The sequence below is a fragment of the Ictidomys tridecemlineatus genome, chromosome 11, assembly GCF_052094955.1.
Source record: "Ictidomys tridecemlineatus isolate mIctTri1 chromosome 11, mIctTri1.hap1, whole genome shotgun sequence".
NCBI classification, from domain to species: domain Eukaryota; kingdom Metazoa; phylum Chordata; class Mammalia; order Rodentia; family Sciuridae; genus Ictidomys; species Ictidomys tridecemlineatus.
Genome location: NC_135487.1, coordinates 126623973 through 126650456, shown reverse-complemented (window position 1 = coordinate 126650456; position 26484 = coordinate 126623973). Strand labels below are relative to the sequence as shown.

The window sequence follows — 26484 nt, the reverse complement described above, 5'->3', positions numbered from 1 at the left end:
TTGAATCTAGCAGGGTGAGTAGGGGAGGCTCTGGGTCGCTCAGCCCTCTGCATCTTCTTCATGGAGCCTGGGAGAGGAGTCCAGGCAAGGGCTCTTCCCCTTGCTTCAACTTCTCCAGTTCTGCAGGGCAGGGTAGGAGGTGCGGAAACATCTCCAAGGAAAAGAAGGGAGTAAATGTGGAAGGAAGAGACAGGGATTGAGAGCTTTGGAGAAAGGAGAGGGCAGCCAATGGCAGGGAACCCTGGAGGCACCACTTCCCACAAGGGGCGTTAGGGGCACCCAGAGCTAAAGCAGAGAGAACCCCCCAGGATCGACATCCCCACCACAGTCCCTGGCTCTCACCCCAGGTCGATGCAGAGTGAAATGCAGAGGAAGACAAAGCCTTAAGTAATAATACTTTTAATAAAATTAAGTTCTTAATAGCACATTTAATACATTAACCCTCCCCCTTCTTGGTTTCTCTGCATTTTGTGCAACATCACTTTGACTTGATTATTCATGGGTCCGTTTTATTTCCCGCTTTTATTTTGCTTTTGAAATTGTTTTTCCTTGGTGGATGTGTCTTCACTAGATGCCTCAAATTAAGTCTGACCACAATCCTACTCTACTTTCTACAGTGGAGAGACCATCCTCTCTGCCCCAGGGCGGTCTCCACCCACCCACCCTACCCCACCCGCACCCTCGAGCGGGGAAGGGGAAGCAGGCCCTCCCCATCCCAGACACTACCATCCCAGACTAGCGAGGGTTTGAGGACAAATAGAGCAGGGGGGAAATCTGTCCCTAGGTGGGGCAAGAAGAGTAAATTGGGGAGAGGGAGATGTTGGGGGCTGGGGTCAGGGAGCGGCATGGCAGAGTCACTGGTGTAAAGGAACAGGCACCTCATGCCAAAGGGAGAGCCAAGGGCTTCTCCACCCTCTGAGATGGGAGGAAAGGGCCTGATGGGGTCGACTGCTGGGTTTGGTAGGAGGCAAGTGCTTAAATGTTGATTCCTCACTTGCAAAGCTAGCCTCCCAGTTTTCTGTGGGGAAGGCCACGTGCCCCTGTGCCAGGGCACAGTGGATGACCCCTATGGATAGAGGAGGGCTGGAGTAGAAGGAGTTAAGAGCTGGGGTCACCCAAAGCCCCTGTGCCCCTACCTGTCTCTGTATTGTTGGGGGGACTATTCTCCCAGGCCTTGGAGGATAGTCGTCTCCATTCCACCTCACTGGGTAGAAAGTCCTTCTTGAAATCTAGCTTTTATGAGATAACTTGCAAACCTAGAAAGCACCATACAGACTTAAAGGAGAATAATTATTGAGATCACTACTTTCAGAGGTCAAAAGCAACATTAAATGCTGAAAGGGACCAGGGATGGTGGAAAGTGTGTTCCACTGACTCGTCTGTGGGATGGTTTACCTGGCTCTTATCTGTAGTAAAGTGAATTGAGGTTATACTTTGGTAAGGACTTCCTCAGGCCTGGGAGAAGCTGACTTGGGAGAGCTGAAGCAAGCAGTCTCCATCCTCCCTGAGTCCCCAGAGAGGATGGACCACTTTGCCGCAAGGGCCGCCCAATAGAGATGGCCAGGCCCCCAGGTACAGGGTGTGTAGGTAACGTGCTCAGCCTCCTCTGCTGCCCCCAGCCCAGGCCCCCACCTGGCTGAGGTGGTCAGTGTGCACCCTTTCAAAGACCCTGGGAAGGAGCCCCTCATCTACCTGTCCTACAATTAAAAACTCCACGGATTCTCAGAATCAACCCCAGCAGACTGGAAGCTCCCAATCTTAACTAGCAACCTGCTCCAACCCTGATTCCTGAAGATGGGGCGACCAGGGTGGACTCAGCCATTTCCCTCCTCTATTCTTTTTTGATACGACTTTTATACATTCTACTGGACCCAGGGGTCCTCGATGCTACTAAACTTTAAACTATCTGAATATCGTCTACTAAGTAACTAGTAATTCTTTCTTTCTTTCTCTAGGATTATATGAAATAAATTTGAATTATTATTATTATTTTGTAGTATTCTTTTCTTTTAAACCCCTCGGTTTCTTTCTTTTTTCTTCTCTCTCTCTCTTTTTGGTTAAAAAAAAAAAAATCTATTTCTATTAAATCTCACACCTCTCTGAGGGTTCCCGTAGGCCTACCAGGCCTCAGTTCTGGATCTCCCCTCCGCAGTAGCCCCTGGGACAGGGCAGGGGAAGGGGGGGACACCCCAGGATCCTCAGTCCTTAGTCCCACAGCTTCTTCCTTTCTAGTTAATCCCTTTCTTTGTTTGGCTCTGCCGGCTCCCCAGAGGGGAAGGGGGAGAGGGGAGGGGGAGCCCACCGAGTGAAATCCAATCTACTTGCAGGGCCCCAGAAGGGACCAGGTTCCCCCAGTCCTTCTCTCCACCCTCCATCCCAGGATGCTCCCCCAAGAAAAGCAAATGACATTCCTCCCCAAAAAAAAGTGGGGGAAAAAAGGAACGTAAACCCGAACATATATTAAAAACACTTTTTTTTTTTTAAGATTTAACTCTGAATACAAATGTATTTTTTTCTTCTTCTCTCCCTACATATATTCTAAACCTTCTAAAGTTTTTTTATTTTTTTTAAGGATCACTTTATCATAAAATAAAATATCCTTTTCATATAATAAATTACCTAATAAAAAGTCTTTTTTTTTCATATTAGCCCAGGTTCTTTGCTACATTTATACGGTAATAAACGCCTTTATTAAAATAGAATATTAAATTATAAAGAACTGCTTTTTTTTTTTTTTTTTTTTTTGCTATTTTTGTTTCCTCTCCTGTGTTTGTCGCCCATCTCGCTCCCTCTCCTACTCTCGCGCTCTCTCTCCTGTTTTGTTGCTGTGTGTTTTGTTCCTAGGTCTGGCTCACTCAGTAAGGGTGGGATTGGATTGCTGAGCCCCTAGTGTAACAGTCTTTTGCCTTTGTGGGTAAGGAGTGGAGAGGGGGAGGGGGATCCACAGACAGACATCCCTTCTTCCCACCCCCCTCCCGCCCGCCCCTCGGTGACCGAGGGTGCCCATTTGGTTTGGTTTCTATTGTACAGACATCTCAGGATGGCTCACATTGGCGGGAAGGAGGGAAGTTGCCACAGGCCAGTTTTCTGGGCTGTGACCTCCTTCCTCTCCCCTCCCAGGCTGGTGGTTTGGAGGGGAAGGCTGAGGAGAGGTGAATTAATTCACAACAGGAGAAAGGAGAGGAGGGGACTCCCTCTGTGCCTCCATCCCTGCACCCCTTCTCCATTCTGAAAGAATGGGACTCCTGAGCTCTAAGTGCTCAGAGATCACGCACAACAGTCCCACCCCATTATATACAAGATCTCCTGGGCCCTCTGGGGCTCCCATCCCCATCCTCTCCTGGCCTGGCCAGCGGAACCAGGAGGGTGGGAGGCTGGTGGCAGCCCCAAGTGAGCAGTAGGGAGGCAGCAAAGGGGGTGCCAGGACTGTCACAATACATGATTCTCGGAACAGGCCCTGAAGCACCTCCATCCTGCTTTGCCCAGGCCTGACCCCCTCTCCTAAGACCTGGCCTCTCTCCTCAACCACAGTGGGTAGGACAGACATTTCATGATTTGCACACTAATAAGGATTCACTAAAGGTTCAGTCAGGTCCAGAGAGGAACCAGGGAAGGGAGCACTGCAGGAGAGGGGGTCACCCCACCACATCTCTCCTACCCGGGCCCTTTCCTGCTTCTGCTCCCCTTTCCCACAGCCAGAAAACCCAGCGTGGGAACTGCTCCCTAAATATAATGCCCATAGGTGAAGAAGGCGGGTGTTTGACCCTTTATGTACCCCAGTATTAGTCCCCCTCTCAAAGTGTCACTGAGAACGGGGGATACATTCCATCAAGGGTTGGAGATGTTTCTTTGGAGGAGTGGGGAGAGGGCCTCCCAATGCCTGGAGAGGAACTGAGGGGTCATCAAAAGGTTCTTCCCCCACTTTTCTCCAGACAGACGGTGTCCCCAAAGCTGGGCTGGAAGGAACAGGAGCGAAAGGGGAGAAGGGAGAAGAGAAAGAGAAGGAGCCAGACAGGGCTGGGAGTGACAGCCGCCCCGGGGAAGGAAAAAGAGCTAGAAAAAAGGAAAAAGCAAAGAAGAACCAAAGGAAGGAAGACAGGGAAGAACTGGAGGGGCGTAGAGGGGCGCCGCTCTCCAGACTCCTCTAGCCCAGCCTTGCGAGGAGGATGAATTCTGAGCCCTTTATTGATTGACAGGCTGCTCCCCATCCCACCCGCCCCACAGAAGATCTCTGCAGACTTCTGCCGGGCGGCAGTTCCCCTATACTATAGGAAAGTCTGGGAACAAGTTTCCCAAACAGGATATGGGTGGGGGTGGGGGGGTTGCTAAAGGGTCACGTTAGGAGGTCAGAGGTCAGGACCAGAGAGGGCCAAGAACTGCAAAGAGCACCTCTAGATACAGATGGTAATTCTCCCTCTCCCTTTCCCCACCCCCTCCACAGAGGATAGGGCAGTAACACATAGTTGGGGAGGTGGGCAGAGGGGGTCAGGACGCCCTAGCGGCCACCTCTGGCAAAACAAAAGTTTCTCTTAGCTGCTTCCAGATTTAAGGGTGTGTTGAGGTATCAGAGTTGTAACTCTAGTAAAATTTTCGGTCTGGCCCCCCTCCCAATCTTTCCAAGGCAGGGTGACCAGAGGCTCTGAAAGTGGCCCACCCTCCAGCCACCATGGCCTCCCTTCCACCCCCCTCCCCAGCGAGCGAATATCTGTAAGCACCTAGCCCTGCAAAACTCATTGATTTCCAAAAGGCCCTAGTGGAAAAGAGGTCCAGGGCCGGCCCCTGGGGAGTGGGCCTAGGACACACGGGGCAGGGGACTTAAGAGAATATTCGGATGGCTTGCGTGGCTGTGATGTGGCAGACGGGACACTCCGGGTCCGTCCTCTCGCAGATGCGTACTGCACACTCCATGCAGAACAGGTTGTGTCCGCAGGGCACGAGGGCGGCAGTCACTTCGCTCTCAAAGCACACCATGCAATCTCGCCCGCCACCGGGGCTCCGCAGGCCGCCTCCCCCGAGTTTAGAGAAGCCCTGGAGCGGTTCTCCTGGGGGGCGCCTGGGGAGTCCGGCCAGCTCGGGTCCTGCAGAGGTGGCAGGAGATCGGTGTGCGCCCGGCGGCCCAGCCCGGGCCTTGGCGGAAGAGGAGGAGGAGGAGGAGGCGGAGGAGAAGAGCACTGAGGTGGGCGTGGCGTTCTCCTGGCCCGCCCACAGCGGGGGGCTAGTCTCGGCCACGCCGTAGTACACGTCCTGCTTGCCCACGCCGTAGCCCGGAAACAGGTATCCTCCGTAGCCAAAGTCCCCGCCTTGCTCGCCCAGGCGTGGGGCCTCAAAGCCAGAGTCCACTCCACACTCGCCAATGCAGCCCAGACTGTTCTGCCTGAAGGTGGAGAGCGGCTTGCAGCCTGGTGGGTGGACCCGCCAGGCGTCCGAGTAGCGGCTGTCGAGCGCGGCGTCGGGGCTCCCGGCCAGGAAGTCGTTCTCATTGTTGTACTCGAGGATCTTGCCCGTGCGCACGGCGATGTGCGTCTCGATCTCTTCGCGCGCACGCTCCACGTTCCCGGGGGCACCAGTGATCTCGAACACCGGATCACGGTCCCGGCTCGGCGTGATAATGTACGTGTTGGTCTGCTGCTGGATGCGCTTGATGGTTGCCCCCTTGGGGCCCACCACCAGGCCCACTACTCGGTAGGGCACTCGCACACGGATGGTCACCTGGCCCGGCAGTGCAGGGGCCACACCGAAGGCTGCGCCTGACTTGTTGCGGGAGGCGCGGATCATAGAGAAGTGCTCAGCTGCTGAGATGATCTCCCGACGGGCTGTGGCCACGTCCTCTCGCCGCCCTGTCACCATGAACACGGGCTCCTCGCCCCGAACCGGTGTCTTGATGTAGGTGTTGGTCTTGGCCCTCAAAGCCTTAATCTTGCAGCCTGGGATACAGTAGGGAAGGGGAAGAGAAATAAACTTACAGGACAAGGAGGTTCGTGCTAGGACTAGATAGCTCGGGGTTCCTTCCCAGATGCCCAACCTTCCTCAAACCCTTCAGTCCGCCCAGTGAAGACTTCACCACCGCACACACAGCCCACCCAACTTGAACAATCCACTCACGGGATCTCAGATCTACCCAGTGTCTCTGTTAACCACAGACTTCAAAACGCACCAACTTCCACTCAAGTTCCATCCTGGACCTTCCGAATATACCCCCAAATAATCATCCTCCCAGACAAACTGCTCCCATATATCCATTCAAAAACTCCCCAAACATTTGCTGTCCCCTCAATTTTTCTGGCTACTGATCAACTTCCAAATCACTATCACCCGCTCTGTCACCAACCCCAATCTTTACACTGAACCCCAATGCATTCAGTAACCTCACAATCTACCCCTCACTTAGCCTCCATTCATCACAAGTGTCCTGCAGCTGACTCAGGAACTCCGACCTCCATCTGCTCTGTGACCTCCCCCCCCACATCTTCTACCCAGTAGTCTCTCTCTGAGGGTCCCCAAATCATAACGCATTTGCAGCAACTGGTGCAGAGGGGGACCCTGGGGCGGGTCTGAGAATCAGAATTTCAAGGGAGAATGGAGGAGTAGGGTAATAAAGAAAACCCCGTGTGGAGGAGCAGCATGCAACCCCTGTCACTCCTGTCCCCTTGTCCCTAGGTGGGGGTGGGGGGAGAGCTGAGATGGGCTAGGGGCTGAGTAGGGTGGTGGAAAAGGGTATTCTGGATCCATACCTCTGCTTTGAAAGAGGAGTGGGTCAAAGCTGGGAGGCTGGAGGGAGAGGCAGGAAGAGAAAAAAGAAATACAAGACAAAGAGACAAAGAGGGAGAAGGGGAGAGAGAAAAGTGAGGGAGGCTGGGGTGCAGCACCGTGGGGAAAGGCTAGAGACCTCCAGGCTGGCTCCACAAGCCCTCTCCTCCTCCTCCACATGCCCTGCCTGCCCCCAGTCTCAGAGGACCACACTCTTCCTCGAAGCACACATAGCACATGCCTGTGAGTTTGCACACATGCACTAAGAGCAGCGGTGCGGAGTGCCTTTATCTCATAACAATACCTGTGGGGTGAGCACAAGATACACTTTCATATGCCCCTTTCACTTGCACACGGGGTCCTGGTGTTTCCATTCCCATCCTCCCAAGCCAGCACACAAACTGCACATTCCTGAGCACACAAATAACTTTGGCCCCATTTACACACAGCTGTGCTCACACCCATCTCCACCAACAATTCACTCTCCCCTTTCTCTCTTCCCAACACACCACCTATCCCAATCCAAGTGGTCCACTTTTCTGACTGCCCCAACCCTCCAACCACAAGCCAAAGGGAGCTCTTTCTTTCTTTGTTTCTTTTTTTTAAAATCTCCTTCCTCCACTCCAGATGGCTTCTTCCTCAGCCTTTGGCAGTTAAGTCCTACCTGTTGTCAAGCCCACATCTGTGCTGCTTTAATATCAGTAAATGATTGTTCTATTTGTGAGGCTTGGAGGGTTGCGGAGCTTTAAAGTCCCCTCTCCTGCCACTCCTACTAACATGCCATCTGATGGGCACCTGGGTTCAGGCTCTAAGTTTGGGGTCAATAACTTAAGTGGGAGCTAGGTATATTTCAGAGTTGGGGCTGGAGTGAGGGGAGGCCAGGGTACACGGCTAAGGAGAAAATCTAGAGGCCTGGAGGGACAGGACTGGGGTGGGCCTCATCCTGGGTTCTGCAGTTCTGAACAAGTATCTCTTGAAGGAAAAACCCACTGGGCCTCACCTTCCTAGAGGTCAAATAGAGAGCATTAACATTGCAGCAGGAGGAGGGAGGTCAGACAAGAGGGAGGACTTCCATGTACTTAAGGAATGAGGGGAGGGGGAGGCATATCTTCTCTGAATAGGAGAAATCCCCCTACTTTTATGACGCAGAGGCAGAAGAGTAAAGAATGACTCCATTAAATTCCGGGTCCTCCCAAGACCACCCCCACACCCAAGAAAAGATATTAGTGTCCCCACCCAGTTCTAGGATCAGGATCCCCAGTTTCTAAGAAGAGGAAATCCAACTTTCTAAATCAGAAATCTCAGGAGATCAGGAGCCCCAGAGGGGTTCAGGGCCATGCAGGGGAGTGGCACCCTCCCCTCCTCCATTCTGCTCTCTAAATTCCCCAGCCCCCAGACTCCCAGTGGATGAGGTGGGATGTGGAGTCGGGGCCCCCCGGGCCTGCTTCCCCTCCTCCGCCGCCAGAAGCCGGCCTCCTCCCTCACTCCCGGCCGGAATGCAGCTCCTCTATTGTTCCCCACTGTGGGACAGCTCCTCCCCCGCTCCTCCCCCACCCCACACCTCCCCAGCCCAGCCCCTTCGCAATTTCCAAATCCCGCCCCCCCTTTGGGAAACTGGGAGAGGGAAGGGTCCCCAAGATCCCGTCTGCTCAATTTGGACCCTTACCAACACCCCCACCCACCCACCCGCCCAGGGATGCTGGGCTGAGGAGGGTGCGGTATCAGACATTCTACGCTGGATTAATACTACACCCCCTGCCAACACACCCAGACACACACCCCTCGCCAAATTTCCAGGTGAAGGCTCCTCACCCTTACCCCGGCATTTCCCCTCCGGCCCTGTCCCACTTTCTCACTCAGAGACCCCTCTCCAGGCCTCTGGCCCCAGGCCGTGGCCAGCCCAGAACAAAAGCCAGAGAGGAAGCAGCGGTCCACACCAGGACTAGCACTTCCTTGGAGACACCCCTTCCAAAACACCGAGGATCCTCCAACTTTGGTGTGTGGGTAACCACAGGAACCCCTCCTCCCAGCGGCCCCCCATTCCACCTCTCCCCCAGACCCGGACCCTCGGTGAGCCACACCCCCTTCCATTCCTACACTCAGCCCAACAAAGAGACAGATACTCAGGCTGGCTTCCCGGGCCAGGTCTCCCCCAAAGTCCTTAACTCCAGGCAGCCGGGGGTCCCAGGAGTGCCCCCTCCCCAACCTACAAGCAGATACTGAACTAGGGGTTCCTGCGCAACTCTTTGCACATTCCATCAGTTTTTCTAGCTAGGAGCGGACACCCCCTCCGGACAGCCTCCCTGGATTGGGAGGCCGGTCCCCCTCCCCTTTCCCTCTTCCCAGTTCGAGGATATTTCTTTGTCTAAGGGCAGAGCCCTGGGGAAGGAAGGGTCTGGAGAACCGTCCCGACTAAGGGTAGCAGGGAACTTTGTGGCACTTGGAAATCAGGGTAGGGGGCGGGTCCCCCTTTGTGGGGAAGGGACAGGGCAGGGGCGGGCAAGAGAGGAAGAAATGAACTTTCCGCGCGGGGAATGGGGTGCCCCCCACTCCAGCCCACTCCGTGGTCCCGGTGCCCGCTTACCTTGTCTGCCCACGATCTCGGCCACGTGCTCAGAGGTGGGCACGGGTACACACTCCGTGGTGTTGCTACTGCCCTTCAGGCGCAGCTCGGCCTCTTTGTAGAGAGCGCAGAGCTTGGCGTCGCTCGCCCCTTTGGGGGCGGTGGGGGGCTGGGGCGTCTGCGCCGCGGGGGCCGCTGTCGGGGCGGCCGGGGGCGCCGCGGGCGGCGGCGGCGGGGCCGGCTGCGGGGGGGCGGCCGGCTGCGCGGGGGCGCCGCCCCCCCCACCTCCCCCGTCCTCGCCCGCCGTGGGGGCGGGGGGCTCCCCCAAACCCAGGAGGCAGAGTTGATCAAGAGCCAGCTGAAGGGCGCGCTCGTCTTCCAGCAGCCCTCGGTCCTTAGCGCTTCCCCCGAAACATCCTAGTTCTCCAAAGCCCCCATTTCTTTCCATTATTCCAGATACCACTAGACTAGGCATGGCGAAACAAAAGCTGGGGGAGAGAGAGAGAGAGGGAGAGAGAGAGGTGGTGGAAGGGAAAAGAGGAGAGAGGAGGGGAGGGGAGAGGAGAGGAGGGGGTGTGTGGGGAGGGGGGAACAAAGAACTGGGGAGGGGGGAAGAAAGCGAGATAGAAAGATAGCCCCTCCCCCTGAGCCCCCCTCCCCAAACACCCTGTAACCCGACTCCCCTCGCCCCAGCCCCCGGGGTGGGGGTGGGGGTAAAGAGAAGCAAAACCAAGAAAGCCGATCTCCGCTCTTCTCCGGGGGTGACGGGGGGCGGGGGGCTGCGGGATCTCGGCCCCCACCCCTCCCGCCTCGGACCCGGGAGTCTCTAGTCTCCGCCGTCCAGACGCCCCCCTTAGGCTCCCGCACCAAGCCCCAGTCCTGGAGCTGCGCGCCGTGGCCCCCAGTAGAGCCCAGCCCCTTCCAGCGCTCAAACTCTTTTGTTTTAAATGAACTGGATGGAGCAGCATGGAACTGACGGGAGGGGGGCGCGCCGGGGGCGCCCGGGGCATGCCGGGAGTTGTAGTTTCCCGCCCTCGGGGCGCGGGGACGAATTCCTTGACCCGAGGCGGGTAGGGTTGTGCCTTTGGCTCTCTACCCACCGCTCCCAGGCAAAGCTAGGGGTGGGGTGGAAGTCGAGGTCCCTAATTTTTCCTGGGGGCGGACACGGGGAGAGGGGACAGTGTGCAGAAACAGACGGGTGTGTGAAAAGGACGGTGGCTCCTCGCCCCCTCGCGCGCGGCTCCCTCCCGGTCCGGCCCGTCCGGGCCCTCTTTCTTATGGTAATGAAGGGGCCGGGGCGGGAGCGGTCCCCGCTCGGTCACTGCGGCTCCCCTCTCCCCTCCTCCCCTCCCCGCCCGCTCCCTCGCGCTCCCCTCCCCGCCGCCGGAGTCGAGTCGGCCGGGCCGCGGGGAGAGGTTCTCGGCGCGGCAGACAAAGCCCGCAGCCGCGATGGGGGGAGGACCGGCCTCGGCGCTCCGTGGGCCCGGAGGGGGTGCGGGCTGGGCGTGGGCCCTTGGCAGAGAATGGGGCTCCCCATCCTTAAGCAGCAGACTGTCCCCTCCCGCCCCCTCGGCCCCCCTGTCCCGGAGATCTCAGAGGCGCCGGCTGGGAGGTGAGTTAGTCCGCGTCCTTCCGAGCCGTGGAATGGGCGGGGAAGCTGGAGTGACGCGGGAGGAAGACGAGGGAGAAGGGCCCGGAGAGCCGCGAGGCGGCCAAAGTCCTGGTGAGGCCTTGAACTTGGGGTGTAGCCGACGGAGGGCGCAAAGACCGGGGTCTGCCGGGAACCCAGGCTTCCTTCGGGCCTGCGCTGGGAACCCGGTCTGGGGGTGATCTGCTTCTCAACACCAAGCTTCAGTCCACTCTGCTTCGCTCGCCTCTGTCCAGCTGAACACCCGTTAGCTTAGCCCCTCTGAAGCTGGGAATTTGGTGAGAGTTGAAAATAAGTTTTGAAAGGCTTGAATCAGACAGTTGGACACCTTCAGGAGGCATTTGGGGGAAGTTGAGGTGCAACGCAGTACTGTCTTCTCCCTTTTACTCCATGCCTTCGGCTTTTTTTTGTTTGTTTGTTACCGTTTTTTATCTCTGGGTCTTTCCCAAGAGAATGAATGACACTGCAGCTTGAGGGCTTGAGATTAGACTTTCCAAAAGTTTTATAAGAATGGGTGGGTGAAAAAAAACAAATATATCCACAATACACTGATTTAAAAATAAATAAATAAATAAATTACAGAAAGATCAGTAGAGGGAAAGGAGCAGGAGCAGGGGCAGATAGAAAGGGGAGGGGGTAAAATGCTGCAGACTGAATTAGAGCTAATTATATTCCACGCTTTTGTGATTATGTCAAAATGTATCATAATGTTATATATAACTAAAAAAAGAAAAGAATGAGTGGGTGAGCCACAGTGATAAGGTGTCCTTTTCTAGAGTGCCTTGGGAACTGAAATCTGAACTAGTTTTCTTGGAGGCAGGGAAATGGGTGACATGACCTCATAGACCCATGCACTTTGAGGCCCTAAAGGCTAAGCAAATGTAAACTCAGTTCCCTCAAAAATTGATTCTTGGAAACACTGACTTTGCACACCAAGGAAAGGGTGGGATCCCTGGAGGTGCTGAGGGGTTGCCACACTGCAGGGCTCTTTCTCCTTTGCTGGGCAGATCCAAGGAAGGAGAAGCCTGGACCCAGAACCCCAGAATTCTCCAGAGTTGGGGCAGGGTGTTCCCTGGATGAAGGGTTTAACAGAAGATAACAACAAATCTTATTGTGGGGTTGGGTGCTATTGCCATCAAGCAGGAGTAGAAGAGGAAGAATGGGAAAGACAGGGCCCTGGAGAGTGGACTGTTTCAGACACTTGTCCCCAGAAACCTGGATTGGAGGATCCTTGGTACTGGAGACTACAGGGCTCTCATCTGGGGAAGTTTATACTGAAGACCAGGTGACCGTTTTTCACATTAGTGGAAAGAGCAGATAGTTGCATAGGACTTATTGTGTGTCAGGCGTTTTTGTAGGGTTACCAGATGGCTTGCGCTTTCCTGTCCCCGTTGAAATGAGATTCCCCCCAGACACCCACCCTGAATTTGCCCTACCTCTGCTTTCCTCCCCAATAAGCCAATTAAAGCAGGAGGTTAATGACCAAAGAAGCCATGGGGATTTGGAGGGTGGAAAACAAAGGGCAGAAACAAGTGTGTGTGAGTGGGCATGACTACTAAGTGGGGAAGGGACAGGCCGAAGGGCGAGGTGGGCAAGGCAAGTCCCTGCTGGGCCCACATCACTGATCCAACAAACAAAAATCAGCCCTTTGAGTGTGTAAACGTCCACCCTGGGGCTTACACTGCGACTCCAGGCAAATATCCTCCAAGGCAGGAGAAGAGCCTGTGTGAACCTGGCACCCGGAGGGCAGGACATGCTGGTGGCGTGCACGCATACTTAGATGTGTGGCATGGTGTACGTGGTGTGTGTAGCATGTGCCTGCAAGTCATGTGGGGGAGTGCCTAACACAGAGGGACCTGAGGGTGGGCACCTAGAGGAGGCAGGTTTGGGGTGGGTTTTTTTTATTGCCTGTTTTTTTTTTTTTTTTTGTACCAGGGATTGAACCCAGGGGCACTTAACCACTAAGCCACACCCCCAGTCCCTTTTTTTATATTTTCTTTTAGAGACAGGGTCTCACTGAGTTGCTCAGGGCCTCAATAAGTTGCTGAGGCTGGCTTTGAACTTGCAATCCCCGTGCCTCAGTCGCCAGAGCTGCCGAGACTGCCGGCAGGGTGGGTTTTTTCCAAGCTTTGGTTCCTGAAGCCAATGGGCTCCTTTGTTCAGTTCCCCCTCCACTGACAGTCCTGCCAGCCAGGCTACAGCCAAGCCACCTTGCTATCCAGGGGCTCTTCTCCCCCACCCCTGCCTGCTCAATCTAAGGTTATGGCAATGAGAGCAGAGGGCCTTACTTTAAAAATACCCCTACTCTTTGCCTCATGACAGAAAGGTATATAGGTGGCATGTCTCTCTCCTTGAGGACCTTGGAGGACCAAACTCTCTCCTTTTTTTTTTTTTTTTCTTCCCTAGTATTGGGGATGGGATCAGAAGTCTTAAGCATGCTAGATGGGTGCTCTGCCACTAAACTACACCTCAAGCCCTCTTACCTTCACACCCATACACCTGTACCTAGGACTGAACTTAGGGACACTGTACCTCTGAGCTACATCCCCAGCCCTTTTTATTTTTTATTTTGAGACAAGGTCTCTCTAAGTTGCTTAGGGCCCCACTAAGTTGCTGAGGCTGGCCTCAAACTTTCGATCTTCTTGGCTCAGCCTCCCTAGTTGCTAGGATTATAGGCATGTACCACAGTGCCCAGCTAGCCTTTTCATCTTAACTTTTGTATCCCCTACCCTGGGTGCCCCAGCACTGAGCACCTACCCTGTCCACAGCAGAGGTTCAGTAAGTATATGTGTATGTGTGTATGTATTTAAATTATTGTGGCATTTCTTTTTTTTTTTTTAAAGAGAGAGTGAGAGAGAGGGGGGGACAGAGAGAGAGAGAGAATTTTAACATTTATTTATTTTTTCTTAGTTCTCGGGGGACACAACATCCTCGTTTGTATGTGGTGCTGAGGATCGAACCCGGGCCGCACGCACGCTAGGCGAGCGCGCTACCGCTTGAGCCACATCCCCAGCCCTTGTGGCATTTCTCAAAAAAAAGAAAAAAGAAAATAGATGAACTCTGAGGATCGAACCCAGTGCCTCACATATTGGAGGCAAGTGCTTTATCAAGCACTACAGCCTCGGGCTCGGGCTGTGGCTCAAGCAGCGCACTCACCCAGCATGCGTGCGGCCCAGATCCTCAGCACCACATATAAACAAAGATGTTGTGTCCTCCAAAAACTAATAAATAAATAAATAAATATTCAAAAAAAACTACAGCCCCAGCCCCCTTTCTTTAGTTGGAGACAGTGTCTTGCTAAATTGCTTTAGGGCCTCCAGTGTTGCTGGGAGTGCAGGTATGCACCACCACACCTAGCAGTAAGGATGCATGAAGTATAACTGCATTTTTTTTTAATTTAGTTTTTAATTGTAGGTGGACACAATATTTTATTCATTTATTTTTAGTTGTAGTTGGACACAATACCTTTATTTTATTTACTTATTTATATGTGGTGCTGAGGATTGAACTCAGGGCCTCAAGCATGCTAGGCGAGCGCTCTATCGCTCAGCCCCAGCCCCAGCCCCAAGTATAACTGCATTTTTAAAATTTCAAAGTGTAAGAGGAAGGGACAGGGCTCTGGAGCCAAACATGCTGTTTGTTAGTTAGTTCTGCCACCTTGAGCCTGTACCTCTGAGCCTCAATTTCCTCACCTCAAAGATAAAAATCATATGTCAAGTCCCTAGCCCAATACCTGGCTCCTCTCAGGTGTTCAGTCAGCGTCATTTCCTAGCCTTTCTTATTCTGTCCTTGCGGTTGACTTTAGATAGATTGTGGTCTTCACTGGTTAATTTTTATTCATTCATTTAGCCAGTCACTTTTTTTTTTTTTTTTTTTTGTAGTAGTAAGGATTGAACACAGGGGCACTTAACCACCTCACCACATCCCCAGCCCTTAGAGACAGGGTCTCACTGAGTTGCTTGGGGCCTCGCTAAGTTGCTGAGGCTGGCTTGGAACTTGCGATCCTCCTGCCTCAGCCTCCCAAGTCACTGGGATTACAGGCATGCTCCATCCATCTGCCTGGCTCCATCTACCTATGGGATTTCCATTTTCCTTCCCCCCCCAAAAAAAAAAAAAAAAAAGCTCCTATAGGATGTGGTAGGTGCTGGAGAAGAGTCTGACCCATGGTGTGTCACTTGAAGTCAGTTCTAGATCAACTTGCTGAAATAAAATGAGACCAGCCAAACAGCGGATAATTCCAAAAATAATTCCCATTATGCACTGGCATGCAGGCGAACTCTGTCTGCCTGCCTCTGTCTTCTCTCTTTTCTTTCTTCTCTCTTTATCTTTCTCTCATACACACACACACACACACACACACACACACACACACACACAGGCCTGGCCGCAGGGCAGGAAAGGTGCCATGGTGAAGAGAGGTTTGTAGGAGGCTAGAGGACAGGAGAGCAGTGGAAACCCTGGCTGTGCTTGTCTGTGGAGTCCTGTCCCTTCTGTCCTCTGAGCACCTGTTATTGCTGTCTACACACTAAGTACCAAGGGCTGGGGACCTACACCTAACACTTATCCCTCCCTAGTCCTAGGGAGGGTTCATCTCATCTCCAAGAGCTTTGTCGGCCCAGCCTGCAGTTTAGACCTGGACAGACAAACATGTCTGCTCCTCCTCTGGGACTATCCCAGCATTCCCCCCAGGTCCCCTGCACTGTCTGATTTCCCCAGGGAGAGCTGCTCCAAGGGGCTGGGGTAGAGCCTGGGCCCCCCAGGACAGCTGGCTGACAGGGTCCCTGTGGGACTCAGGGCTGGACTCAGGCGTCCAGGAGGCAGGTGATACTGGAGCCTGTGACAGTTGGTCCCTAGATTCCTCACCCAGTGGCGCCAGCTCTGGTTTCTGGCTGGGAAGAGGGAGGGGGAGGGACACCTGGAGCCAGACAGGGCTGGGTACTCTCCTGGCTGCTCTGTGCATGTGTGTGTGTGTGTTCGCGAGCACATAGGCAGTAAACATGACTTTGGTGGGTTGTGGAGGGCAGTTTTTCCCGCTCTCTCTGTTCCAGGCACTGTGTGCTAGGTATTAGAAGGGGATTCTGAAGGACAAAGCCCAGACTGAGCCTGGTGTGGTATCGCACACCTATAATCCCAGCAGTTTGAAGGCTGAGACAGGAGGACTGCAATTTCAAAGCCAGCCTCAGCACCATCGAGGCACTAAGAAACTCAGAGAGACCCTGTCTCTAAATAAAATACAAAAAAAAAATAGGGCTAGGGATGTGCCTCAGTGGTGGAGTGCCCCTGAGTTCAATCCCTGATACAAAAAAAAAAAAAAAAAAAAGTCTGGCACAGATGAATTGATGGATATGATGTATAGAACAGGATATTCTGCATAGAATGCCCAGCTGGGATAGAAATTGAATGAGTTCTGGGCATGATGGCATACGCCCATAATCCCAGCAACTCAGGAGGCTGAAGGAGAAGAATTGCAAATTCGAGGCCAGCCTAAGCAATTTAGCAAATCCTGTGTCAAAATTAAAAAAAAAAAAAAGAAAAGAAAAGAAAGAAAGAAAGAAAAGAAAAGAAAAAAAAAATCGGGGGCTGGGGATGTGGCTCAAGCGGTAGCGCGCTCGCCTAGCATGCATGCGGCCCGGGTTCGATCCTCAGCAGCACCACATACCAACAAAGATGTTGTGTACGCCGAGAACTAAGAAAAAATAAATAAATGTTAAAATTCTCTCTCTCTCTCTGTCCCCCCCTCTCTCTCACTCTCTCTTTAAAAAAAAAAAAAATCGGAAGGGCTGAGGATGTAGCTTAGTGGTACAGCACCCCCTTGGGGTCCATCCCCTATATGGGTGGTGGGGATAGAAGTTGAGCGAGGAAGTGGGTAAATTAATAGTTCATTCATTATCTAATGGCCTCATTTTACAGAAGAGATGAAGGCCTAGAGAACTCAGGTCCTGTGACTCCCTTCAGCCTTCTGTTCCATCATACTTCCTTTTCAGGAAAGGGAAGAGGAAGACAGAGGATGGGAAAGGACTTGCTATTTCCTGGATGCCTGTTTGGTGCAGGATCTTTGCTTAGTCTTTTCAGACTTCATAGCTTTAATCTTCATAACTCCTTGAAGCTGGAGTTGCTGTCTCTCTGCTTAACATGAGAGACCTGAGTCTCAGAGAGGTCAAGTGACTTGCCCAGGTCATACAGCCGGTAAGTCGAGACTTCAGTGGTCTAAGCCAGAGCTTTCTGATGTCAGAGCCTGGGATCCCAGAGACAGTGACACCCAGTGAGTGCTTAGAGGCTGTGAAGGAATCCACTGTGGAGCTGGAGCAGATTGGAGAGGCTTCCTGGATGAAGTATCCGATGTCGCCTCTGAAGGATGGATGAGGTTTATTCTAAGGGAGAGAACTGGAGGGATATCTGGAGCTTGGTGGCAGAGGTGGCCAAGGAGTCTTGCTGGTTAGGTAGGTGGCTAGCTTTTTGTAGACCCTGGAGTGGACAGGTTCAAAAAACGTGTTTTTGAGCCTTGGCCACCAGATGGCACTGCAGGCCAGTTACCAGGAGGGGGCCCCTGGCTGGGTTCTGACCCCAGGGTACAAGTGCTCTTCCCCTGCTGAGCTAGGGCTCCATTCTCTACCCTACACTCCTCAGATATCATCTCAGGCTTCCACTAGGCCCTCTCCGGCTTCTGATGGACATCCAATATGGATGGGGCAATCAAGCTATCAGTCTATTCCTGATTTAGAATAAACACCCAGGTGGTGGGCATTTTGGTGGGTCCGATCGATCAACTCCTTGGGTCATCCTGAGTCCCCTTCAGCTGTTTAGACTGGCTTATTGTCTAGCTCCCTCCTAACCCCCTGGGAGTCACTGTTGAGGGGAAAAATTAAGGAAACAGGCATCCAAGTCCAACCAAGTTGGGTCTGAAGGGAAATGATATCTACCTAATGCCCAGCACAGTGGCACACGCCTGTAATCCCAGTGGCTCGGAAGGCTAAGGTAGGAGGATTGCGAGTTCAAAGCCAGCCTCAGCAACTTAGCTAGACCCTGCCTCTAAGTAAAAAAAGGACTGGGGATGTGGCTCAGTGGTTAAGTGCCCCTGGGTTTAATCCCTGGTATCAAAACAAACAATAACAACAACAACAACAAAAAAAAACCTACCTAACAAGAATTTAAAGATTTTTGGGCTGGGGATGTGGCTCAAGCGGTAGCGCACTCGCCTGGCATGCGTGCTGCCCGGGTTCGATCCTCAGCACCACATACCAACAAAGATGTTGTGTCCGCCGAGAACTAAAAAATAAAACATTAAAAATTCTCTCTCTCTCTCTCCTCTCTCACTCTCTCTTTAAAAAAACAAAACAAAACAAAAAAACGAATTTAAAGATTTTCACCAGTCAGTCAATATATAGTGAGCATCTGCTATGTTGGGCACTGCTTTGGCATCAGAGATATATCAGAGAACAAGACATATAAAATCCCTCCTCTCATGGAGCCGATATTCTATGGGGGGAGGGGAGGCAATGGTAAACAAATAGACAATGTCCTTTCTGGCAGTGATAGTTGCTACAAAGAAAAATAAAATGGGGCTGGCAACTTAGCTCATGGCAGAGCACTCACCTAACAAGCAAAGGGCCCTCGGTTCAATCCCCAGTATGGCAGTGGTACACACCTGTCATCCCAGTGATTCTGGAGGCTGAGGCAGGAGGACTGCAAGTTCAAAGCCAACCTGGCAATTTAATGAGACTCTATCTCAAAATAAAAAGGGCTGGGGTCTAACTCAGTGGTAGAGGCCCCCGGGTTAAACCATTAATACCACTGAATAAATAAATAATTTTTGTTGTGGTGGTGGTGTTGGGGATTGAACCCAGGGCCTTGAGCATGCAAGGCAAGCACTCTACCAACTGAGGTAGATCCCCAGCCCAGTAAATAATTTTTTTAAGTTAAAAAAAAAAAGCAGGATATGAAGGTGGAAGGGTTTGAGGTAGCTAATTTGGGAAAGATGATCATGTTGTGAGAATTTCACTGAACGTATATAAAGCATGTAGCACAGTGCCTGGCATAGATAGTATTGTTACTATTCTTCCCTCTTTCTGCCCTTCTTCTTCCTTGTACTCCCTTTCCTCTGTCCTGAATTCTCCATGCCTCCTCCCAGCAACGCCCCCACAGGGAAACAGGTGCTGGTTTGGGAACTGCAAGCCCAATTTCTGGCTCTTGCTTCCACCAGTCTGAACTAGCTCCTCCGCCAGCTTCTGGTAAATGACATCACTATCCACCTGGTTGCTCAAGCCAGAAATCTGGAGCCTTCTCAGAGTCCTCTCTTTCACCTAATTTCCTCCCATCCGGTCTAGCAACAAGTTCTCTCTACTAAACCTCAATAACATTTCCCAAGAACTGGGCCTGGGGGCTGGGGCTGTAGCTCAGTGGCAGAGCACTTGCCTAGCACATGTGAGGCACTGGGTTCCATCCTCAGCACCACATAAAAATGAATAAATTAAATAAAGGTATATATATATATATATATATATATAAAAGAACTGGGGATGTGGCTTAGTGGTAGAGCAATTGTCTAGCATGTGCAAGGCCCTGAGTTCAATTCTGAGTACCAAACAAAAGAAGAAATAAAAATCCCATGTCCATTAACTTCCTGTTACGCTCTGCTCCTGTTACCCTCCCGATGTGAGCCATCGTCACCATGTCTGAAATTGCCTGTAACTGGTCTCCCTGCCTCTGTCCTTGCCTTGCCCCTGCCTGCTTCAGTCCAGTCTCCACACAGCAGTCAGAGAGATCATTTAAAAGAAATCTAGCTGTCTGGGTGTGAGGGTGCATGCCTGTAATAACTCGGGAGGCTGAGACAGGACGATTGCAAGTTCAAGGCCAACCACCTCAACCTAGAGAGTCCCACACCAATGCAGTGAGACCTGGTCTCAAAATAAACAACAACAACAAAAATAAATCAAAATGCCTGAGTTCTAAATAAATAAATAATAAAAAACAAAAAGGGCTGGGGCTGGGGCTCAGTGGTAGAGCGCTTGCCTCGCACGCGTGAGGCCCTGGGTTTGATCCTCAGCACCACAAAAAAGTTAATTTCTAGTATCCAAGTAAGTAAATAAATAAATAAATGGAATAAATCTAACTGGGTTTGGTGACCTATGTCTGTAATCCCAGTAATTCTAAAGATTGATGCAGGAGGATCCCAAGTTTGAGACTAGCCTGGGCAAGTTAGTTATAACCTATCTCAAAATATAAAGGATTGGGAGCCTGGCGTAGTGGTACACGCCTGTAATCCCAGTGGCTCCGGAGACTGAGACAGGAGGATGGTGAGTTCAAAGCCAGCCTCAGCTATGGTGAGGCACTAAGCAACTCAGAGAGACCCTGTCTCTAAATAAAATACAAAATAGGGCTGGGGATGTGGCTCAGTGGTCGAGTGACCCTGAGTTCAATCCCCAGTATATTCTAATAAATAAATAAAATCTACTCATGAAACCCTCCTGCTTGAAACCCTGGATTAGCTTTCCTTTGCCGTTAGATTCAGGTTCCTTCCTGTAGTTATGTTCTTCATGATCTGGCCCTTGTCCTCCTATCCAGCTGACCCTAAACCTCCTTCCCATTACTCCGCCTTTCACCTGGGTAGGATAATGCTTCTTCATCTTCCATTTCAATGTCATTTTCCCCCCAGAAATTCCCCCTGATTACTTTTGTGTGTCTTTTTTACCATTCCTAAGAACTATATTGTAACTATTTATTTGGTAGCAGGGATTGAACTGAGGGGTGCTTAACCACTGAGCCACATTCTCTGCCTCCCCCCTCCGCCCTTTAATGTATTTTAATTAGAGACAGGGTCTCACTGAGTGACAGGGCCTCACCAAGTTGCTGGGACTGGCTTTGAACTTGCAATCCTCCTGCCTAAGTCTCCTGAGCTGCAGGGATTACAGGCATGCACCACTGCACCCGTCCTGCTTCTGTTTATTACTCCAATACATCAGAAGCTCCGTTGAGGACAAGAACTGGATCTAATCTACTCCTGTGTTCCAGTGCCTGGCACACAGTAGATGCTCAATACATGTTTGCTCTTTGGAAGTTGTGCCTGTTCATCTATACTTTCCTCCCCACCACATATGCTGCCCAATATTCAACTTCTCGCTCTGCTTTTCTACCCTATTTCATTCGCACACCCTGCTCCATGTCTTCCCTCCCTTTGTCACCTAACCTCTCACAGCTCCCCCATCTGGCCCCCAGGGGGTGCTGTCTGCAAGAGGCTTGGCCTATACTGTCACTGGATTCCTCAATTTCCACACCTAGACTGGGGCTCAGGAATGCGATCCCTGTGCTAACTCACTGACGTAGGTTTTGGCTGGTGGACCAGCAAGTATCTCTAGACTGTAAACCCCTCCTCCCGGTCACTGCTGGCAAAATGAGACTTGCACAAGGAATGCATGGCTCGCAGGCTCCTGCCAGGCCCTCGGCTCTTAGGCCTTTCGCTTGCTTTCCCTCTGTCTTGAATGCACCCTCCAGACCTGTGTCATGTCCTCTGAGGAGCCTTCCTGGCCAAGCCGATGGATGTGCACCCCCACAAGGCTACAGCACCCGTATTTGCCCGTGCTGGTAGTTAGCCCTCAGTGTTCAAAGCCAATTTCTATGTTCTGCGTGCTACACCAGACTGAAAGAGCTTCCAGCAGGACAGTGGATGTTTCTTTCCAAAGCCTAACACAGAGGAGGCACTCGGCACGTGATATGATAATAGTAATTATTATTATTAGTGTTTTTTTTCGGTGCTGGGAATTGAAGCCAGGGATACTCTAGCACTAAGCTAGATCCTCAGCCCTTTTTCTTTCTTTCTTTCTTTTTTTTTTAAAGAGAGAGAGTAGAGAGAGTTTTAATATTTATTTTTTAGTATTTGGTGGACACAACATCTTTGTTGGTATGTGGTGCTGAGGATCGAACCCGGGCCGCACGCATGCCAGGCGAGCGCGCTACCGCTTGAGCCACATCCCCAGCCCCAGCCCTTTTTCTTTTCTTTTTGGTAGTACTGGAACTTGAACCCAGGGTCTCACACATGCTAGGTGTGTGCTCTACCACTGGACTACATCCCCAGTCCTTATTTTCTATTTTGAGACAGGTATCACTAGGTTTCAGAGGCTGGCCTCAAACTTGAGATGTTCCTGCCTCAACCTCCCAAGTCCTGGGGTTGTAAGTGTGCACTACTGCTCCTGGCTCCAAATTTGTTGAGTCAATGATTGATTGAAAGGATCAAAGGGGGAAAATTCCATATGTAATTCTGATAAGTCCTTCCTTATCTTTGGGTTTCAGTTTCCTCTTCTGTGAAGTTGGCACAGGAGAATTGTTATGCTGGTAAATGTTTAATAAAGAGGAGTGGGGAAAGCTGTGATTTGTGGCAAATATGAACCTCTACGGTGTAAATTCTCTCACCATGGCTGATTTCAATGTGAACACCGGGCTTATATTAGAGGTTCAGCAGCTCGCCACTGCAGGTGAAGATGGTCTCCCAGGCACTTTTTTTTTTTTTTTTTAAGTACTGGGGAGTGAGCCAGGTACTATGCATGCCTGTAATCCCAGTGGCTCTGGAGGTTGAGGCAGGAGGATTTCGAGTTCACAGCCAGTCTTTTTTTTAAGTACTGAGGAGTGACACCCTGTCTCTAAATAAAATACAAAAAGGACGAGGCATGTTGTTCAGTGGTTAAGGACTTTTTAAAAAAAAAAAAAGTACTGGAGATTGAACCCAGGAGTGCTCTGCTCAGGGCTCTATCCTCAGCTCTTTTTAAGTTTTTTTTTTTTTTTTTTTAATTTTGAGACAGACTCCATAAATTGCTGAGGCTGGCCTTGAACTTGCAATCCTCCTGCACCAGCCTCCCAAGCAGCTGGAATATAGGTATGCACCACCGCACCAGGCTCTCCCAAGGTACTCTTCTAGCTGCACCTTCTTGCACTAGTCCCTATCCCAGCTCCCTCAGGAGCCTGGGGGTCAGAGGTCAGGCTGTTACACTTTCATTACGTCCCCAGACCTCCAATTATTTCTTACATCCAGTCCCAGTGTCCTCGAGGCACTTGCATGCCTTTCCAGATGGTTAACTGCCCTCTCAGGCATTCTTGGTAGACTACTCATGATCTACTGGTTGACCTCATCCTGGTGTTCAGACCTTTGCAGAGAGACTACCTATTCTGGCCTCCTTATGTTTCTGTGCCCCAACTTTCCACATTGCCTGGAGCACCCAGTGAGTAGGAGCATGTCCAGTCTCAGTTGTTATCTTATTTGACTTCTGACCTCTGACCCTTTGGTGCCTCTGTCCTCTCAGAATTCCTTCTGCTTCTACTGGGGATGTAGCTTAGTGGTGGAGCACTTGCCTAGCATGTGCTAAGGCCCTGGGTTCAATCCCCAGTGCTGCAAAAAGAAGAAATATTTAGTCCCTCCCTAGGTTTTCTGCTGCCTGCCTGGGGGTTCCTTTTTGGTCCCCTTCACCCATTTCTCCTCCTTTGTCCACACAGCCAACGATTCCAGCCCTGGCTACAACTTTCTTCACCTGACTTTTCAAGCAGGAGCCTGTAGTTGGACAAGGAGCCTGCCTACTACCTGTGACCGCCTGCAGATTCCTTAGCACCTCTGAACCTGTTTTCCCTATCTATAAAATGAAGATAATGGTAGCAATTACCTCATGGGATTGTTGTACAATTAGTGGGGAAAAGCATTTAAAGTACTGACATAGCAGCGTCTAGTACACAGAAAGTGCTTAATAAATGTTGGTTGTTATTATTCAGGATTCAGCTTAATCATCCCTTCCACAACAGCAAGCTGGGTCAGGTGCATCCAGTCCCTGACCCTGAGCCTCCCCTTTTGAGAACTTCCACCACTTTAAAATGTTTCTGTGTGTGTGTGTGTGTGTGTGTGTGTGTGTGTGTGTTTTCAGGAATTAGGGATTGAAACTACGTGGCTCTACTGGCAGCTAAACAGCCCCAGCCCTATTTTATTTTTAGTTATTTATTTTTGGTATGTGAATGGAATCCAAGGGATGCTGAGCCACATCTCCAGCCATTTTTCGTTTTTATTTTTTTAATGTTTTCTTTTGGGACAGGGTCTCACTAAACTGCTTAGGGCCTCACTAAATTGTTGAAGCTGGCCTTGAAATCACAATCCTCCTGTCTCAGCCTCCCTAGTTGCTGGGATTACAGGTGTGTGCATCACACCTGGCAACTTTCATCACTTGTTCCACGAGGATACACAGACGGCCCTGAGTAAATACTTGTGAATGAATGAGTGAGCAAAAGATATGGATTACTTTCTCTTCTGAAAGGACACGTGGCCAGGGCCTTCTGCTACTCAGGGCTAGACACGCCCATCGGGAAGAAGGTGGGGCTGTCCGCGGGCCCCCTCCAGCAGGTGGCGCCAGCGCCTGTCGGTCTCTTCCCGGGGCCACCTCCCTTGCCCTGGCTGATCTCATCCACCAACGCTGGGAGGTCTAGCTGATGCTGGACAGATGGGGTCCTGACGCCCGAGCAAGGGTCCAGGCCCCAGGCAGCTGGGGTGACTCCCTCATCCCCCTCTGAGAGATGTTTTCTTTCTGTCTTCTTTTACAGTGCTGGGGATTGCACCCAGGAGTGGCGGCCACTGAGCTACTCCTGCAGCCCGTTTTAATTTCTTTAATTTGAGAAAGGGTCTGGCTGAATTGCCTAGGATGGCCTTGCAATCCTCCTGTTTAAGAATCCCCAGTCTCTGGGATGACAGGCAGGCACCTCCTCACCCCTCTGGAAAGATGTTTGCCTATGAGTTTCCCAGAGGAACTTGGAAGGAAAGGGAGTGGGGCCACCGTGGAGGAAAGAGGCCTGCCAGAGGGACTGTGAGTGCAGACCATGAGAGTGACGGTGAGACTGGTGTTCTCCTGGGGACCTGAAATGAGAGACAGTTAAGTCAATCGAGAGTCAAAAGCTGAGATCTAGGAACCACAGTGTGGGAGGCCATGCGGTGAAATCAATCAGCCAAAGAGGAAGGGGAGGCCTGGTTTCCATGACAACGGTAGTGTTTGTGGCAAGCTGGGGACTCCTGGGTCCCCAGGGCCCATGAGCAGTGATTCATCACAGGAAAGGGAAGGCTGCAGAGGGACCCTGGTGCTGGGGACCGGATGCCCTGTGGCTCCTGCAGTCTCCCAACCCTGGCCCCTGGGCTTCTGCTGTGCCTGGGAGGGGACCTGAAGGATGGAGGAACTGAGCCCCCACGGGGTCCACCCTCTGTTCCACACACGTACGTACGTCCCTCTCATTGCTCACAACATGCTTGTGGAAATACTGTCATCCCCTATTTTAAAGAAAAGTGTCTTGGTGACATAGGTGGGTATATGAATGGCAGAACCAGGATTAGCACACAGGATAGTCTGACTCAGCACTCTTGGGAAGACCAGAAAGCAGAAAAGGACGAAGAGGAACATAGAGTATAGCTCAGGCCTCAGAGGACATGGAGAAAGGATCCTTCCATCTCCCCCAGCTTCGCTTGCCTGCCTGTCCTGCGGGAGCCCAACACTGAGAGGGAGGGAGGCTGGCAAACGGCCTTTCTGATGTAGGCAAGAAACTGTATCCAGCCTACTTTCTATTTGCCTTCAAGACCAAGAGAATAGGCCCGAACATCCATCCCTTTTCACTTTCTCTGTCCTGGTCCTGAGTATAGGAGTACGTGTAAATCTGTGTGCGTGTGTGAGTGAGAGAGAGATATTCTCGTTATCGTCATATCTGCTTACCCCCAAACTCCAACCCCTAATGGAACCTGGGGGTTCCCAGCTTCTTCTAGTCCCTATCAGAATAATCTCATTCTTGTTCAGCTGTGGGGCCCCCACAATTTCAGTACCAACGGGGTATCCCCATCACACCCTAGGCCTCCATGACATGCAAGAAGGAAACCCAACCCCTCGTTCTTCCTTCTCCTGTAGCAAAATGGATGGAGGTTGGAAGGGCCTTAGAAATCTAAGGATTGGGAATGTGGCTCAGTGACAGAGTGCTTGCCTGGCATGGGCAAGGCCCTGGGTTCAATCCCCAGCCCTGGAAGGAAAACAAGAACTAAAAAGAGTAGAGAGATCTTTCAGTCTGGTCCTGTTGCTCTGTGGATGTGGAAACTGAGGCCCGAAAAAGGCAGTCTTTTTTTTTTTTTTTTGAAGTCACAGAGCAAGTGATGGAAGAGTGAACTAGATTCCCTGCCTGCAGATTCCAAGTGCTCTGATCTTGAATTTGGTGCTGGGTTCTCTGGAACAGAAACAGGCAGGTGAGCACAGAGAGAAAAAGCAGATTAAATGGAACAAGCTGGCACAGTGTAGCATGTGAAAAGAAGGTGCCCAGTTCATATCCCACCTGTCAACCATGTTCCATCAGGAATCATGGAGGTGAGCCAGGTGCGGTGGCACACGCCTGTAATCCCAGCAACTTGGGAGGCTGAGGCAAATACTTGTGAACTATGGAGTGATATGAATGTTGTCGTTGTCACGGAAGGCAAGTCGTGTCTGGTGGGACCTGAGAGAGCTGCCATATGGTCTACAGGTGGGGGGTAAACCGAGATGCT

At 51.6% G+C, this 26484-nt stretch overlaps 1 protein-coding gene and 1 long non-coding RNA gene across 3 annotated transcripts; one reads left to right on the top strand and one right to left on the bottom strand.

Moving 5' to 3' along the window:
• Positions 1-383: 383 nt before the first annotated feature.
• Positions 384-10638, bottom strand: Mex3a (mex-3 RNA binding family member A). The gene is made up of 2 exons (XM_021730568.3): positions 9332-10638; positions 384-5924 (listed from the first exon to the last, which is right to left on the bottom strand). The coding sequence occupies exons 1-2, from the start codon at positions 9783-9785 to the stop codon at positions 4816-4818; spliced, it is 1563 nt and encodes a 520-aa protein (XP_021586243.2). The 5' UTR covers positions 9786-10638; the 3' UTR covers positions 384-4815.
• Positions 10602-23700, top strand: LOC110598747 (uncharacterized). 2 transcript variants are annotated; one of them, XR_013428233.1, is made up of 3 exons: positions 10602-10922; positions 22748-22821; positions 23436-23700. It is a non-coding gene; the product is annotated as an uncharacterized LOC110598747 (long non-coding RNA). The 2 variants fall into 2 exon arrangements; XR_002484660.3 differs by lacking the exon at positions 22748-22821.
• Positions 23701-26484: the final 2784 nt, after the last annotated feature.

Bases quoted from the DNA above. Each gene is read 5' to 3' on its own strand.
- Mex3a (XM_021730568.3), bottom strand. From the start codon at position 9,785: ATGCCTAGTCTAGTGGTATCTGGAATAATGGAAAGAAATGGGGGCTTT. The intron at 5,925-9,331 runs GTAAGCGGGCAC...ACTGTATCCCAG, and splicing joins CGAGATCGTGGGCAGACAAG to GCTGCAAGATTAAGGCTTTG.